Source organism: Ciona robusta, chromosome 2 (assembly GCF_009617815.1).
Source record: "Ciona robusta chromosome 2, ASM961781v2".
NCBI classification, from domain to species: Eukaryota; Metazoa; Chordata; class Ascidiacea; order Phlebobranchia; family Cionidae; genus Ciona; species Ciona robusta.
In genome coordinates, this window is record NC_143236.1 from 7,145,144 (window position 1) to 7,164,884 (window position 19,741).

Here is a 19,741-nt window from a genome sequence, read left to right on the forward strand (position 1 = left end):
TAGTGCTAGCATCGAGCTTCGAACACACCAATCTTTTGGTCAACTGGGGCCGCTGTGCTGTGCTATAGGGCAAAGGAAAAAAAGAGAAATCAGATTGTGTGTGTTGTCGCGTGAGCTTGTTTTACAAGAGTCTTGATTATTGTGCTAAGGTCTTGTACGTATTTAAACTTTATACTGATTTTAAGGCGTGAAAAATAATACATATAAGAAAGTAATAATTAAGCGTAGGTCGTGTTTGGTGCTGTAAAAACATGTTTTCGACCTGTAGCAGCCATAATGGAAACAGAAAATCATCTCAACCTGCAGGGACCATTCAATACAACGTAAATATTTTAAACTTTATTTTGATGTCAATATATTGACGTAACTTGCGCTACTGTTCGTTAAAATAAAACTAATTTGTTGTATTTTTGTCATTTTTTGTATCTTTGGCTGCAAAACTAAATTAGTTTTCACCTAATTTGAATAAATGCATTTGAGTGTCTGCAAATGTGTGTATATTAGTATATATACGTGCATCTGGTTTTATTAAAACTGCATTAAAATATTCACTATAATTTTGTTGAACAAAAAGTTAGTTATTAACTTTTAACGAGTATCGTTGCCCTGCTACACAGGGATAAAAAAGTCACATTTATTCTGTTGTTCATTCATATTACTGTTTGTAGTTCAAGTTTTAAAACATATCTTTTAAACACCAGGTTGGGAACAGAGACACTTTAAGAAGCATTGCGGTTAACTTTAACACTACCCCTTCAGCGATTATGAAGTTAAACAAACTAACGTCAAGTTACATTTTCCCTGAACAAGTATGTTTATATTTTTTCATCATATTGCAGTTTTTAGGTCTATATTTTTGATTAAAAATGGCACTGATTTTTGTTTTTTCCCTGAAATGTTGTCAATGGAAATTGTCATTGATTTTTTTGCTAAATCCATTAAAAAACTGCTTGCTTTTATAAAACAGAACTTAAGAACATTTATGTTTTGTATTAACTTTGGGTGCAAAACACAGAGTAGCATAAAACTCCCATTAATGAAACTGTCTAACAAATTACCAGTATCATGCATAAAACTAAGTCTTTTATGCATGCCAGATGCCACATAAAAGTATATTAACATTTGTAGGTAACTCTTTTATACACAAGTTGGTCAAATGAATTTTAGGTTAGTGGGTAGACAAGTGGTAATTAATATCAAGAATTGTAGAGTTTCATTCAACATTTTAACATTTGTTTCATTCAAACTAGATTATTATAATCAAATTTATATTAGGAAGCCGCCAATTTAAATTGTCAGTACCTTAATAATGTATTAGATATTACTAACAATATTAACGCATGGGAATAGCATGGGTAAACAATTGTTTTTTTCAATAACACGGTTAAACAATTGAGTTTTTCATCTAATAATTACTCATATCTTTATATATTAAAAAATTGGAGGACTGTTAACATTTTCTTCATAACTAAAACAAAATTTTTACTCAAACCATTTGTGTTCAGGTTTTATTTGTCCCTGAGACGAATATTTTGAAACCAACAGTAGAACAAGTGTCCCAAAACTCGGGAACAAATTTTGACGGAGATTTTTCCTTCTTGGCTCCTTTGTCTGCATCACCTGGTCAACTTGACTTCTCAAAACCAAAGAAGGTAAAATGGAGTTATAATAAGTTGTTTGTTGTTTCGCAATTAATGTACCTATGCATTGAACCTAGGAGGCCAGGATGGCAGGGTAGGCAGTAGGCAGGCCAACAATGAAACTTTCTGAACTGTCGATAACCATTAAAGCCAATAATGTGAACGTTTTTTTTGCAGAATTATGTAACTTTACTATAACCTTTTATTTTATTCAAAACTACTGCCTATGCAGTTAATTCAGGTTTAAACCATTTTTTTAGTGATGTTTTAATGCAGTGCAGATAATAATAAGGTTACATTAGTTGCTTCATATTCAGCATATATATATATGAACTTTAGCATAATTTCCTTATCTGATATTTTAACCACAGCTCTGATAAGAATATAAATATAATAAAGTTTTTTATTAATGGAAATTTGTAGTGTATACTGTATAATGGTATTAGTTCTTCGATTGTAGGCTATGTGCTTAATATTTAGTATCTAGAGGTTCTTGGTTTGCAACTTAAGGAAACATGAGTTCATTCTGTCATAATTACTAATTAGCATTACATCATAAGACTATGGTTACGAATATTAATCATTTTCCTGTGTTAAGCCTAAAGTAAATTGTCTAGCAAAACAATTTGTAGCAACTTTAATCATGTGAATAAAAACTTTTTTACATAATCTTTTCATGTGATGGCATGTGAATGGCAATCATGTGATATTGTGTGTACAATATAATCCCATTGCGTTTTATAAATGACAAATGCTATAAATAACATCCCTAGTACCTATGACTGTACGGTTGGAACAAATATAGTTATCTCTTAAACCTCTATGTAGTACATCATGTTTCAATAATCCTGCTGTTTTAGGATTGCTACTTGCTGTAAACTGCATGACAATGAGCAGAAGTATTGCTTATTACTTTATTTAAATCTCAGTTGAAACAGAGATTGTTATAATTATGTCTACGCACAATGCGGTTAGTTGGTCTTTTCTTAACGAAATCAATAAATTTGATTTTCCTGTTCAGTTCCAGGATTTGCTGGTAGTTTCCACACAAGAGGATATTAAAGATGCAAACAGTAATTCAAAACTGGTGAGGCTGTTTTACTTTTATCGGCGTGTGTGTGTATAGAGGTGCACAATCTTTAATCCGTGAGATTCGATATTACGGGATTAATATTCTTTTATAAATAAAATAAACAAGCACAACCAACAGTTGCATTCACCATATTAATCAATGAGGTTCCGTATGTTTTTAAACTATAACTTTAAGTGTGATTTAACAATGTTGCGTTGAATTTTGTTGAAAAATAAAAAATCAAATCAACTATGGATCTATGGTTACACTTATAAAAACAAGTATCTTATGTTCCAGCTAAGAGACATGGGAGCAGACACCAACAAACCAGAGGTTACAACAGAGACTCCAGTAAGCCCCACTATAACAAGAGGTATGTGGCTGGTTATGATATTTTTAATGATATTTTTAATCAACAAAACAGTTCACCATGTGCCCAATTACACCTTTGTTTTATGTACTGGTTCATTGTGTTTTGTACATAGAATAGATTTTGTATTTTTAAACATGAGGTAATAAACAACCTTAATTTACTGTTTTTTTCGCACAGGAAACAATGTGTTAGATTAGTACTGTGTTGTTTTTGTTTCAAGAAAAACGCAAATTGGTAATTGATTTCTTAGACTTTTGCATTAGATCTGCTTGAATCCAGACCTTGATTGGGGGCGGTTAAGATTTATTGTGTTGCAATTATTAATATAATAATCTGCATTATAAAAAAATTATTGTGCGTAATTAAGTTGAGAGTTTACCTCATTGTAAGGAAAATCAACAGTTGGTTATTTGATTTATTTTCGTTGTAACTGCATTTTGAGTAAACTGTAAACATATACCAACTTCACTTTGAGTTAAAATATCGGATATTGGGTTTCTGTGTTATGAATACAATTATTATTAACCACCCTTGATTCTTGAACTTTCAGTAAATTCACAATGAAGCACTTGCATTACATACTTGAAATTAGAATATTGATTAATCTTAACTTATTCACTTGTGTATAGCATTCAATTAATTTACTTTATTCAATGTAGAAGCAGGCTGACAATTTACCTAATTTCAGTTATTCCATTATTAATTAAGTATTTGTCATACTTAACTTAATTTTGTGTTCACTGCCATTACTATATCCATGATTGCAACAAGCATAAATAGTGTTTATTACCTTTTACACTGGGGTAAGCGCTCGCGCTTTACCCAGAAACTATTCCGTTAACCTAAATGCCTGTACCAGTATTGGCGTGTATAAGCAAGTACAAGTTGTATGAAACATGACATCTGTGTTATGACTTTGTGGTCTTGTGAACTTGGGAGTTTTTGTTTGTATACACAAGTACACAACAAATACTTTGTTTTGATCTACACATCCCAAATAGTTTAATGCTATGTCGAGTGCACAGGTCCACAACATTCTTACCAAAATAAATGATTTAAGTTGTTTGATGAAGTTCACTCTTACATCTAATAGCAGTAATATGTGATTCCCAACAAATAATATTTTTTTATTCTCTAATTTTTTAATTTTTACCCTTGGTTGGAAAAAATAAGCGTGTATAAACAAAATTCAGATAAAAGTCTCCGAAACAATTAAACCCTGGCCTGAACCAACAATATCCGTTTATATAAATTTATGATATTGGATTCCTAGGTACCTTAATGTTCATACATGATTACACGCCTTAGATGACTGAATGTTTACTCAGGTATCTCCCAAACATCGGACACAAGTGTGGAAGGTAAACAACCTCGTACACGAATGTTTTCAACCGAGTCCGAACCATTTGAGGAAAACTTTATAAAGATGACTGTACGATATATTACCTCTACTCAGGTAAAGAATAAATGGAACTTGCTTTATACTCTGTGACCGGATATCGAAAGTATTATAACATGGGTGTTCTGTTTCATACACTTCGTGCCAGCTGGGTGATTATTTTTTGTTATATTCTTTTATTTGCGGCTGATAATTTGGACAACTCATTAGTAACCACTGGGTTGTAGGCTTGGAGCAATAAGATATCTATGTTGAAGTTAGGGGTGCTAAAACATTTCTTTATTGCACTTAATTTTCTATACATGTTTAAAACAAATGTTAAAATTTGTCTATAAGTTTTAACTGGTAGTTCTAAAGTTTCTAAAAACACATTAAACTTTTAAAAACCAACATTTTACAAGTTAACACATGCTTTTTTAAGTTTTTTTTCAAGGCACACATTTTGAGACTTCTGGTTTAAATGATATTTATAGTGATTGTGCAGATATATGTTTTAAATGTAATAAACCTAAAGCATAAACCAATAATTTGTTTGAGGTCAGATATGTCTATTAATTATGTTGCTTTTAATAATAAAGATTGCAATGTCTGTCAGCCACCAATTTAATCCATCGCTGCCTAATTTCTGCAACAACCTGTTTGTTCTGAGCTACTATTCAACCAAAATAATTGTCAATCAATATTCCTGCGTGTTCCATTATGTTCTTATATAGATTTCTATTGATCTTAATTCTTAACCTTGAAGGCTTTGTTTCCTCCACTGACTAATTGCCTGTCATTGAAATATAAATAAGCACGTAGGCGCCAAACCTGTGGCGGTAGGGTGGGCTGGCCAACCCCTAACCTCCCTACAATTAGATTTGGGGATTTTTCTCATGATTTTTCGTATTCTCCTGAAACTTTATTAAAGCATATTATCAAGTTCAGGTATTTTTAAAGGTTGAGCAACCATTGTCATTTTTAACCAATCAAATGGTCCTTCCACGCTCTGTTGAACCTATTGGTTGCACACATGTTACATGTAGTATTTTTAAATATTGTTGTCCAGATTCCTCATGTAACAGCCATAGGTCTTATTAGCTTTGTAATGAGGTAAAATAAATTATCCACTATTTATACTGTACACATGGTATGTCATTAACATAGCTTGATGTTTACCATTGCATTCAGTTGGTCTTGTTTTGTGCACAAAAACTATATATATTGTATTTCTTCCGAAATGCAACAGTTCAAAACATTGATTGACAGCCATTTCTTAGCAAACATCACATTATCTGTGCAGATGTTTCAGAATATGTGACAAAAATGTCTATGTTGACCGATTGAACTGTCAGTGCCCTACAGTTGCCAAATTTTTAACAGTTCTGTAAATTGTAATTCTGAGAATTAGGACTTGTTGTTTTATTTGATATTTTGCGAATACGTCATTGTTACACTTCCTTCAAAATACCCCACCATAAAACATATGTGATATACAGAAAGCATGGCTAGTTAGACATTAAATACCCTATACACTCTATACATACTTGAAAAAAAATCTGATTTATTGGTTTTAATTTTATATTGCCCAGTACAGCTCATTCACTACCCTTCTCACCAAACCAGGACAACCAACTTATTTTAGGACCCAGTAGTTGTGTATTACAACCTATGTGTTAAGAAGTCTCATGTTGACATAATCCACATATCTGATTAGTATTTGGTTTACACAAACTGTTTCTCAGCGCTAAGTAACTTGTACTTTCCATTGGCACATGTTAAGCATTGGCTCATATACGTTTTCCATTCTTAAAATTTATACACACGTTTAACTTTTTTTTCTTAAATATTTGAATATTTATGCACAATTTATTATTTCCAAAAATCAACATTTGAATTTTATAATATGGCAATTATATTCTATTATACAAAATTTCTCTCTTTTATTTTTAAATGTCATTACTTTTCACACACATTCAGTTCAACAGCCATGAGGTTCGCGGAGAAACTTTAAATTGTTACTTAGCAACTTGACAATGGGCAATAATGTTTTGCATGCATGGCCAATCAAGTGTTACAACTTCATTTATTATTGCCTTACTTTCTATTCTACTTCAACTTATTTCGATGTCAGCCATAAAGCCTCATTGTTTTATTTATAATTCTATATTAAACAAGTAAGGTTTTGTGGTGTGACACATCAAGGGACCTGATATGTAGGTCAGAGTTGTGCGGTTGTCCCTTCACTCCAATGTTGTTGTTTCACTCTTTGAGCTGCAATTTATAAATAGATTATAAGATTATTGTTGCTTCCAATTTCGGCTTGGTAGAATTTTTAAGAATGGTTTCTGTGACCATTCGACAGGATGCAGTTAAATGTTTCGTAACATATTAATATACAACAGTTGGAATAATTGGGGAACCATGGATTAAGCCCCACACACACTGGTATGCATTATGACAGGTCTTACCCTTACAGAATAGAACAATCTATCCTTTAAAATTAAAAATCGAAGTCCATTATTTTATAGGTTATATTTACTGTGGCTTTTACCTACCATACACTAACTTTCGTCTGGAAAAGTAAAATAAAATATGACATTTGAAAAAGTGGAAGGGGAAACAAAAAAGGGCTATTAGATCTGACTTTCTAAACAATTCTTAGTGTGTATTGTATTAGAATGTACCAATACAATTTAATTTTTGTTTGGAAAAGTGAAAGTGAAATAGAAACTTGGAATGGACTTTTTAAACTGTATAGTAACTAATAACTCCCTTCTTTGTACAGGAAACTGTTGAAGGTGTTCTTCTCGTCACACCGACCTCAATAATGTTCGATCCTGATGCAAACGATCCACTTGCTATTCTACATGGGTGCGAAAAGTTTGGAATCATGTGTAACTTGTCTCTAATTACAAGTGTTTCCATGTTCTGTGATAAAGGATGCAGTAGTACAAGGTTTGTGGTTTGGATGATAGTTTATATATATATTTTATAATATAAATAAAAAGATTTTCTAATAAAAAATGTAAATTTATGTATATTATATTATGGCTGGTAGCAATAACAGCAAAACAAAAATATTTTATGTTTAAGTAAAACAATCGTTGTTGGTGAGTGAAATACTCTTTTGGTTAAAATTGTTTACAGATTTTCCTTTTCCAATGTTTCTTTTATGTGCATCTTATTATATCAACGATTTTCAGCTGTTTCGAGAGGCTTTTTATTTATACATTATGTTATGCCTAGTAGCAACAAAAGCATTTTAAAACCATTTTTTTTAATTTACTGTGCTTCTACTCCGAAATAACCATCTCATCATGTTTGTTATACTGACCAAACACATATCTCAGATGTTAGTGTATGATACCGTGATTAATTATTGATGGTTGAAGGTGCTTAAACTGAAACATTTGAAATAAAGACAATCTTGTGATACATGTGTTGTGTCTGTAATGTTTGAAAAAGATGTAGAAAATCCATGTCTTATGAACCAGAGTATGTTTTATTTTACTTTAAATAGCTTGTTATTTAATTGTTTGCACATATTTATTTCAACTTTTTTTGTTTAAATTATAATCAGAGTAATTATTGTTTCAGCAAAATCCCGGAACCTCCGAAACCAAAAGACGAAAACAACACCCCACCACACGATGGCCTACTTGTGGATATCTCGTCAGATTCAACGCCCACGATCACGCCCACTTCACCGACCAATCAGGAGGCTCAAAAATCCCCAACCGGCCAATCAGAGACCTCGGATAAAGAAGAAAAGGTCACGACACGAGCAGAGGTTAAATTGAAAGAAGAATTCCCGTTTCTCCACTCGGTTGTCAAGTCTGTTGAAGGTTGGACAATTTATATTCCTTGCATCTCTAGACACCTGATAGCAGGGTAAAATCATTTAGTAGTGTGGGGAAGACAGGACACTTTTGGTACATAATATCTAAATACCTCGATTGTGTTTTAAACAAATAACAACTGTCTATTGGAGTCGTGAAGAAACGATTTTATAATTCTCTTGAATGTTGGGATGAGAAAATACAATGAAAAGGTGTCCCATCTTTACCCACCTTATCACCCTTGTTGATGTCACCCTTGTTGGTGATACCCCTACTGTAACCACGCGCTTATGTTACTTACACTTTCAATTTTTTTTCCTTTGTTCAACCATTAGTTGGACTCGACTTTTCGTTTACACTTATCCTTACTTGATGAAATCAAAATTTATTTTTATTTTATTGCACAGAATTTTTCCCCGATGAAGAAACGAACCAATCAGGTCTCGGATCCCCAACACAGATCATGTGAGTTTAAATAGATATCCTCAATAATAAATCATGTTTATACTATTTTCATATTTGTGTCACAACTGCTTAGAGTGTAATTTGTTGTGTTGGTCAGCATAGGTATCAGGTGTTTTGAGTTTTTAGTAAAATCTGAGGTGATATTGTTAAATACAATTACAATTATAGTCCTTAAACATAGGGAACCATTTTTGTTAATGTTATATACTGTAGTGTTTGATTATTGTTATATTTAATGACAAACTTGTTTTTAAAATCATAATATAACTTTTTTAATTTTTGTAAGATAGTCGTATATACGCATGCCATGTTGTAAAGTGAGTTTGCTACTATATAAAGCTGCATAACCGCATACTCGTCTCTAGTTCATAGTACAGTATACCCTTCTATATAAAGGCGCCCATGAGCCATGTCCCAAAGGAGGGTAGATTAACCTATTTCGTGTTAATAATTACGTGTTTGCCAAGTCTCTTTCAAGACAATAACGTTTTATTGCAACGTCATTTTTTTGGTGTTTAAAATCTCGACCTAACGTCACGTGAATATCAACCACGTGACTCCGTATCACGCGCATTGTGACGTCACAGATACCACTGTTCGATCACGGAATTGTATTAATATTGAACTTGTGTAATTAGGAAATATATTACGTTTTGTGCTAACGTTATCCATCTTGTCCCACAGTACTATAATTATATTATAAAGATTCAAGTAATTTAAACATCTGTACAGGTACGGCTGTATAAATTACTTGTGCAAAGCTACCCACGTGACACCTCACATTAAAAACAGGAAATAATTCGGAATACCGTCTCCGATATTTGTTACGTCACAATCACGAGACAGTAACCCGCCTTGTCTTCCACGTGACAAAGAACAAACCGTCATATTTACACATCATATATACGCCAATTTTGTCTGTGCTTATATTTTTACAGAACTTATAGGGTGGGAGAATATGGGCCACCATTTTATTTAAAGAACAATCAAATAATTATAAAACCGTATCCTCGCGAGTCGCGACCCCCACAGACGCCTGTTAATTGTTTAAAACACGATCAGGATATCTAGATATTATGTACGTCTTTCCCAACCCTACTATAATATGCACGGATATTATTTTAAGTTACCTGGCGTACGGTCCCATGGCGTGTTACGCTGTATGAGTAGAATATCAACAACGTAGTACAGAATGTCTTAAGTTTGTAAGAGATGTTTGCTTCAGCCAAAATAATGTTTTTTTAACTTAAAATTAAATGTATTGTGCAACATAATTTGTGCTTTAACCGAATAGGTAACCTTCGTTCCTTCCAAGCAACGAGTTGTGTTTAAACAGGTTGCACTCGGTAGCGACATCTAGCGAGTAACTGAACGTAACCTGAAAATCATTGTTCTGCCACCAAATATTTGGCTTTTACCGGATAACGATATCAAATTTAGTTTGTGGGTTTAATGTTACAAACCATACAACGTTTTTATAATGATAAATTTTATGAAACGTATAATTAAATTAAGACGTATTTCAACTATTTTTGCACATCTAATACAAACGTAACATTAATTATTTTTTTGTCATGGAATATGTACCCGGGAAATTCCCTAAAGTGCGAATCTTGGTTGTTTTATTGTTTGTTCATAATCGACTTTTGGTCAAACACACCGGGTGTACCTTGTCTGTTGTTCGCTCTGTGACGTCACTGTCGCGATTGTTGCTCCTGTGTTACGAAAACATGGTTCGATTATGCCGCATGTGCAACTTCATGTAGCAACTGTGACGTCATATTGGATTGCTTTTCAACCAAACAACATCGTTTGTGACGTACATAACATAACATATATTTTATTTATCTTTTGAAAACAGCGACGATCATATTATTAAAACAACGAAAAGAATGAAATCGACAGCAAAACGACAGTCGTTAAAATACGCTTAGTCTAAAAAATACTTAAAAAGGCATCAGTTAAAAACCGCGTCTATTAAACCACCCAAACAACTAAAAGTCGAGATATGTTGACGTTCCAAGTGAGTAAACTTTGTTCCACTCCTCTGTGACGTAACACGCGGTTCTTTTGGTAATAAACAAACCACAATAACAAATTGAACGCGTCCGGAAATCTTTGAGCAAGTTACCATGACTTTGATCACGTAGCTCGTAGCAAGTCACAATGTCACATACGATTAGGAGGATTATATTAACAACTAAAAGATAATCGTTAAACCACGGTTGATATTTAACTGTGTTCAATCAAAACAAATTAGTGTATAGTAGAGCGGGGGAAGATGGTACACCCTTTTGTTCTGTTTTCTTGTCCCATTTGGTAGTAAACAGATACCATTTAAAGAATTATAAAACCCTATTGCCACGACTCCCATAGACCGTTGTTACATTTTCTGCTAAAGGTGTCCCGTCTTCCCCCTCCCTACTATATATGAAAGAATAGTGCGCGTAAAGCCACGACCCGTACAATAATGGAACCAATATTTAACAGCCATAAGGGCCATTTATTCGTTGACACCAGCCGGTTTGGTGCAGATTTCCCACCGAGTTACCATCCCTATATAGCAACTGTAGCTTCTCGTATTACGTGAATGAATGTAACTTGTTTATCCTCGCTTACCCGCTTACGTGTTACCACGCATGTAACTTTGTGGGTAATTATATTTCGGTGGTTATGCAATGTACGGCTGACAATTTATACAACCACCAAGCGACCACTGGGTTGAAGCTATTGTCGTTATGTCTTACCCAAGCATATATACATCTACAATGAGATTATTGGTATTACTTTAACAGGCATATAAGGTATTATATATATTCGAGCCATTCGTTCTACGATTACATCAGTTGGCCTACATACGTACGACTATTGTTGTAATGCAAACATTAATTGGAACACAATATTCTGTTATTAACTAATACGCATGGTTTCCATTTTCCACACATTGTTTATATAATACGTACCGTGTGCAAAAGTCTTACGTTCACATTTAAACTGCTTGCTTAGAAACATCTATGCTTAACTTTAGTTACTTCATAAAACATAATAATTTACTACATTATTACCCAGTATCTCATATTTCGACGGTTTTATTACCGAGACAAGGTTAATGTGCCATACTGAACACAAATTCGCCATTTTTTCCTAACCCCTAATAAAATATTCGCATATTACTAATGCAATGTTAAATAGACCAATTGCGAGTTTAATATACAGACATAACCTTGCCTATTTATCGAGTATTAGCGGCTGTGATTCAGAAGGCTTTAGTTCATCTGAGGTCGGTGCCGTTTCTCTTTCGCTTTTTTTGCACGTATACAATGCGCACGTGGTCAGCGCATGTTCTATATGGCGGTTATAAAGTGTAGAGCGCGATGTAGAGTGCGTGGTACAGAATGTCCAGTGCTCGCTGCAACGGTAGTAACTCAACCATGGAACCCGAGCCTTCTAAGTGTTTGTTTTATATAGTGCAGGATGCAGTGGTGTATAATGTATTTGAGTCTATAATGTGGCTGTTTGGTTACGGAAGTGTAGAAAAAGAATTAAATGGATATTGTTATTTAAGAAAAGGAAAGGCTATAGTAACGTAAATTGAGTATTAATTTTATTTTTTTCGAATTTTAGTGCAATGGGAAATGTATATATGATTTAGGATGAAATGCAATAAAAGTTTAATTGTATTTGATTTGTTATTATCGTTAAGAAATAAGTTCATTTGTATTAGAATAATAGAGTAGAATAAAGTGTATATTTGGGGGGTTAAGAGTTTTCTCATAACTTTCTCATTTTGATTGCATTTCTCATTAAATCTTTAGCATTGCATAAAGAGCGCGGAAAAAAATTGTCGTCACTTTTTTCGCTTTTCTTGTAAAAATAACGACGCATTCTAAATGCATCTTTATAAACCGGTGTCGAATTTATTGTTGAAAAGTTTCGCAAGAAGTAATGCTTGCAGTTATTACGCAATCTGTGCACGCTGTATGACTATTGCACACACCGCATACGTATTCTGTTCATCGGAATCACATAGTAGCACGTGTTGCCAGAAATATACGTCATACGCGTCGTGTGATGTGGCCACAAAGTTTTGCAATAACAGCGTCATCAGACATAACCCGAATTGATCAAACCACGAAATTGCTATTTTGGGAAGCCGGTAACTTTAAATGGCACAACTATACAGTGCTACATACACGTAACCGTATGTACTACCAAGATGATGCTGTGTTAGTCGGTGGTTCAGCACAGAGAAGGACGTGCAACTGTTTAAAGCATTAAGAAAACTGAAATATTAGGCCAGTGAAGGGCGTTTATTTATTTGAGTGTTAGTTTTCTAAAGAGTGTTTTACTTTCAGTAGTAATGGCGAAAAATCGGTTTAAAAACTGTTTTATTTTTAGATTTTTTTCTGATTTACGAAAATGTGTTTTTGCGCAATATTATATTCTGATATGTTGTTGAAACACTCGTTCCTAAAACGTGTTTTCTCCCAAATACCTATAAGCCTCAGGCCATTTCCGGCATTGCGAATCAAGCACGTTTACAGCTCTTTCGAAATCGGTCGCAAAATTGCTCAATACCCTGCATGTATAAGATAACGAGCCGCTGTTAAATTTTAAAAGCTTTTTTCCGCTACTACTTTTTTATTTATTTTTCTGTTTACATTTATAATAACCGACGCTGCAAGTAATGAACCCCATCTGACCGACGCAAATCAGCGTTTTCGCTGAAACCCGTATTGTCAACTCCGCGATATTTCGCAACCTTGAGGGTTTATAACCCGGCTTGCCCGCTATATAAAGTCTGCTGCAGGTTTAGCTTTAGCAGGTCATTGCAACTTATCGTGCAAAGCAGTGGTTACAAGTCAACTACCAGTGTGTAGATTTTGAAGGCGTTTTATTATAATCGTAGCTCAGACGTATTCAAAAGTTTTTTTTAGATTTATGTTTAGTAGGGTGGGGGGAGATGGGACACCTTTTCATTCTTTTTTTTCCTATTTGGAAATAAACAAAGTACTTTCAAAGAATTTAAAACCGTATTCTCACGACTCCCATAGACTGTTGTTAATTATTGAAGACACGATCAGGATATTTGAATATTATGTGCTGAAGGTATCCCATCTTCCCCCACCCTACTATATAAAACACAAAAGGCAGAAGTTACATGTATACCTAATGTGGTCTTTTTACATAAATATACGCAATATAACAACCCCGCCTTTCCACAGAGAACGTATGTATTTATGTGTAAGATCAAACACGCCAATGATGAAAACATTTTCAATTCACTCCGATCTCGAAAAGGGGAATACCTCGATGACGTCATCATCAAGATCGAACGACGAATCGAAGGAGATTTGGTTTCAAACTCATCGCGAGAGGTCAGTAGAGTGCGTGGTATTATTCTGCATTTAACACGCTGATAACTGTTAGTATATAGTACTGTAGGGTAAGATGGTTACCGTTTACAGTTAACACAAAATAACCCCTATTTTCGTCTTTTTAAAAACTAACAACACACTTCCAAAGTTATGAAGATACGGACGGTAAAATGAAATGAAAACCTGTCCTATTTTACCCCAACATCCTGATAATAGCATTTGTAGGAACTAGGAAACAGTATCTTTCAATATAGTTTGTTACTGCCAAAACACGATTACGGTTGAAAACTAATGCAAATTTTAATTGCTCAAAAAAAGCGTGATCGAAACACATAACATACAAACAACGAATTTAAATACTAACATCCATAGATTACAGTTTCAATAAAGATTTATAATTACCATGTTATTCCGCTAATACTGGTTTCTATACCACGCATCATAACACAATAACTCTTTAAGTTGACGCAATCAAATGTCTCCCATGTCTCCCACTTACAACTATATAACATGAAACGTTTCACTCTGTAGCCCACGTTATGAAACTTAATGTAACCACCACGCCGCACTTACAAGTTATATATTCTTAGATCCGACCAGCTACTAGCATTCTTCATGCAATGGAACCCGGATCCGTATACACTCGACTTCGCTGAACAGAACGGTTTCGTGGTGATGGATCCACTTACGGAGTTTGAAATCAACGATAAACCAAGTACGTATGGTGTCATGGTGTATAACTGGTGCGTGGTAGGTTATATTTCAGTATAGATGTATAAGTAATAGGTGTTATATTGTTTTATATATATACAAAATTATATTGTTTTTATTAAATTTTAATTTTGTCTTCGATTACGGTAGCGAAAATTCTGAAAATAACGTTAGCAGAGCAAATAAAAAAAAACGAAAAAACTAGTTGTTAAAACACGCTTACAGTTCAAAATAAATCGTAAATCCGATGTTAATCGTAAAATGTAATAAATGCTTAAGAATATATAAAGGAAATAGCGGTTTTGTAATCCGGTTGAAACCGGTATTTTCATAATTCTTGACCGACAGTTTTAGCGCCGATCAAATGACTTTGTCTGTTCTATATATAAGACTTTCTTGTGCCGGTATTGAGCCAACTTCGGCCTATAACTCCCAGGGGCCCAAGCGTGTCTTGCCGTAAGATCTCAAATAAAAATAGAACATAGGAATTATCTGTCCCATCAAGAAACATCTTAATTTGGGTCTGATTTAGTCCTTTATCTCAAAATAGCCATCAAAATAGCCATCAAAATAGCCATCAAAATAAAGTTTTGTACTTTTGTACACGCTTTACGTTTACGGAAGACACGCTTTGTTATTTCACGATTTACGTTTGTTCACCCAGAGTGTGACGTCACAGACAACGACGCACGTGGTCGCTCTTCAACAAATACGTCACTCGAATTCATTGAAGATTTTTTCGCGGAATCAAGGATTGAGAAAGAGTGGGAGGTAAGATTTCTATGTTTGTTATACCATATCTATGTTTAGTTTAAAAAGTGCAGTAAATAATTATTCCATTATGGTGAGGTCCAATGGCAAGTCTTGCAAAAGACATGATATCCATATTTTAAATAAATGAGGTTTTATACCATGAGACCTTAGCTTTAAGCTGGTGTTGTCCCATTATCCCAGCCGCCGCTAAATAAAATATTAGAAAGCAGATTCATATTTATTTTTTTCTTAAATAAATAAGCTACTTAGGAGATTTATTTTACGTCTTGTGCCGTGTCGTTTTCGCTAATACAGTCTTAGTTTACGCGATTTTCGAACCCTGCGTTTAAATAGACGTGTTATTTTCCCACCCTGCGCTGTCATAGGATATCACGTGCGTCGCATACACGTCGTGCATTGAAGTGCTTGTAGCCGGCTGCGCTTAAAGTGAGAGCACTTCAACGTTATTGTGCGAGTTGTCAGCCATGTTTACGCAGTGTAATTACAACATAAGTGTGTTTTGTGGATAGTTAGCAGCTGATTGAAAATAATTAGTTGGTCAAGAAAAGCAGTTTATTTTCGGCTTGTATTGTTTTAAAGTAAACTCAGTATATCAGTTATGCCCAGAGGCGTTAAGTTTTCGACAACCATGCTTTTTAACTCGCAGTTTTTCGCATACTGTAAAGTTTAATCCATAGCTTGTTTTAACGACTGCCGTTTGCTGTTGGCGCTCTTTTTCGTCGTTGTTTTAATAATTTTATCTTCGCTACTGTATTCTAAGAGATAAATAAGAAATGTTTTGTTTTGTGCGTAGGTGTTAGTTGAATAGGCACTGTTACGTCATAGAATGCCGATAAACGGTTTGCGCGAAGAGGACGCCACATATTGGCATCTACTGCTTCTGTTCATTGGTGCGGGGGTATTGTTTCATCATAAAACTCGACGTCGCGTAGTTGCTTGTTGCGTCATAATAGCTCGTGTAGCACGACGACAATTATCGTTCCGCTTGAACGCGCTCAAAAGAAGAGAGAGAAAAGTTTCCGAGAAACAAAGTCACGTGGTTAATACGTCGCACCCACTCCTGTCTAAGCTGCAAAATGTTGAAAATAGTGAAGTAGCGTCTCTTCATCTAAACGACATTAAAAAAACTGTAGGTTGAATCGCTCGTCAATCGATAATTACACCATTGAGATTAAACCACTTTAAATTTGAAGTTAGGCTTGGGGGTTATTTTGTAGATGTTTTATTGCCTGTTCTTTATTAGAATAGATGTAAAATTAAAAATATTTTTTATGTTATTCTATCAATTTCTGAAGCAGATTTTAAAACTTAAAAAAGGAAAAAAAACAAGCCCTATAAAGTCAAATCTTAATGAAAACCCAAGTATAACTGCCTAGTGTTTCCAGGTTAATAATTGTGCACTTACTTTTAGATTGTAAGTGTGGAGGAAGCACAACGCCGGTCAACACTGGGAGCCATCGAACTGGCAGATGATGATACTTCGTTGATGCCCGATCTACTTGACAGCAGCAACTTGTTGAATGATGATACCTTGCTAGAGGTATGTGTTCTATACAGTACACTACACATATGCAATCACTGGTAACTCATAAGCTGGTACGAGGTGTATAAATACCCGTGTTGTAACTTCTGTGGTTTTCCCGCCACGCAAGGATAAAGCAACTTACTTTTATTCATTCATTCACCAACAAACTTACATGCATGGTAATTTGTAAGCAGGCATGGTGAAACAAGAACATGGTGTTATAGCTACGCAAGGATAATTAAGTAACCTTTGGTTAAGGATGCAAGCGCTAACCACCGGACAACAGCACAGACTGTTTTAGGGTACCAATCATAATTTGTGTAGAAAAGAATCAAAATGTTAAAACAATTTGTTGTGTAGAATTATATTTCCAAGACCCTGCTAAATGTGCTATAGTAGTGACTGACAAAAATAGGTGGCAACATTAGATCCAGCAGAAATGTTATAGAAAACCATACAACAGTGGCTGTTGTCTTACATTTGTCATACTTTCCAGTTATGTCGTCACATACCAGCGCGTACCATTGGTTGTGCATGGAAACTTCTATACAGCACATTTGAACATGGGATGAGTCTACGTACATTGTACAGGAAAGTTACGAATAAATATCATGAAGACACGCCAGTGGTTATAGTGGTGCAAGACAGCAATGGCCATGTAAGTAGTTAATTTCTTATATGTTTTATGTCTTGTTATAATTAGGTTTAAATAAACTTAAATGGCCACAAAAGTAGTTCTTCTATTCATTTTCCTGCATAACATGCATTGATAAAATATTTGATAAAAAATAAATGCAACAAAAAAACGTATAAAATAATATATGCAATGAAAAACACATTTATATAAACAATTACCTATGTTTTTTTTATTGCATATGTTAACAGCCCACTGAATTGCCCATTACTGGGCCATTCTTTATCAAATTATGCATAATCATGGTGTACCACGTGCCATTACAGGAGTGATCAAACCATTTTAAACATAAATCTGTTTGCATCTTAGGTTTTTGGTGCTTTCTGTTCCAATGAGCCACACGTCAGCGAACATTTTTATGGCACGGGTGAAACTTTCTTGTTCACGCTTGAACCGAACATAGAAATCTTTACCTGGTCGGGTGAAAATAATTTCTTCGTCAAAGGAAATCCTGATTCCTTGTCCATCGGGGGTGGAGAGTAAGTTTATGTTATTTCTATGTTGTTTACTCTGTTTTTATTTAATATGGGTAAGGTCGATCGTGATACGCCATGGGACCTGAGATTTAGGACAGAGTTGACCCATTACTTTATTAGAATTTTATTAGAATAGAGTTTAATTCATTTTACAGAATAATTTTCCTTTGTTTTTAATGCCCAACCATGTTTATTTATGTTTATGCTTCTTCTGGGAACTAAATTACTGTGTCTTACTGTCGTGTTGTTTTTCTCTTGTGGGGCATAACGGTTCTTGAGTATAAACAAACCATTTAACCAAAAATAAACTCTTAGAAAAATTTAACCAAAAATAATCACTTAACTAATTTTTTTTAGTGGTGCTTCGGGGTTGTGGCTTGACAGTGACTTGTGCCACGGCAGCAGCCATACATGCCTAACCTTTCAAAACAATCCACTTGCCTCAACAGAAGACTTTTTTATTCAAAACGTTGAGGTTTGGGGGTTTGACGCCAGTTGATGTGACGTCATAATAACCTCTATTACCGCATATGCACACGATTTTTGCCGCTGGTGCAAGATGGAGATGTGTTTTCAATTTACTGAAAAGCGAATGATCAAAAGTGGAAGAAAATCTGAAAAAGTGGAAGTGTTTTTGTGGCAGCATTACTCGGTTTGTTTGCCTTTTGTTTCGGAACAAACCTATTCTGTTGTGACGTGTGAAAACCACTGTTATGTCATAGGACCAAGTTAATTGGTTCTAGTTTTCGTATCTATTTATAGCTGCTGCAAAGAACATCAGTAGCTATTATAGTAAGCGTGCAATCTCTATTGTTTTCATTTTCGTTAACTGCTATTGTGTAATAAATTACTGTTAAAACTTGAAACGTGTTTTAAATAATAATACACTGGGGTTATGCCCAAATTCTTGCCTAAACCTGAGGTCCCTTGACATAGAATAGATATAATATAAGAAGTTTGACTGCTGGTTAGTTTGGTGATGTTATTGCAATTTGAAGTATAGTAAGGTAGGGAAGATGGGACACCCTTCCATTCCATTTTCTTGCCCCATGTGGTACTAAACAAAGAACATTCAAAGAATTATAAAACCGCATTCCCGCGGCTCCCATATACCGTTGCTAATTGTTTAAAACATAATCAGAACATTTAGATATTACGTGCTAATTGTATCCCATCTTCCCCCACCCTACTATATATTTTATAAATTAGTCGTTTTATGTGAAATCGTACATTCGCTTGGCGCCAATTTGAGTCCGACATTCTACAAGTTCGAAAATTAGGTGACTAGCTTTACTTAGTACGTAGTGACAGCATAGTATGTTAGAGCAGTAAATAATCGTGTGAAGGACGTTATGTCCACGACATAGTATATTTTAGCGTTTTACCTTGTATACCACGTTCAGTACTACCTAT

General features: G+C 34.4%; 1 protein-coding gene and 1 long non-coding RNA gene across 2 annotated transcripts in view; one reads left to right on the plus strand and one right to left on the minus strand.

Moving 5' to 3' along the window:
* LOC149740720 (uncharacterized) overlaps window positions 1-19,741 on the minus strand; it is a 163,843-nt gene that overhangs the window by 14,270 nt on the left and 129,832 nt on the right. The window lies entirely within an intron of this gene.
* On the plus strand, window positions 124-19,194 carry LOC149740721 (oxidation resistance protein 1A-like). Its single transcript, XM_089873386.1, has 16 exons — window positions 124-323; window positions 702-809; window positions 1,506-1,652; window positions 2,662-2,727; window positions 3,010-3,085; window positions 4,414-4,541; window positions 7,252-7,421; window positions 8,064-8,311; window positions 8,713-8,770; window positions 13,996-14,148; window positions 14,739-14,863; window positions 15,524-15,630; window positions 17,045-17,173; window positions 17,655-17,816; window positions 18,162-18,331; window positions 18,686-19,194. The coding sequence occupies exons 1-16, from the start codon at window positions 252-254 to the stop codon at window positions 18,825-18,827; spliced, it is 2,061 nt and encodes a 686-aa protein (XP_089729512.1). The 5' UTR covers window positions 124-251; the 3' UTR covers window positions 18,828-19,194.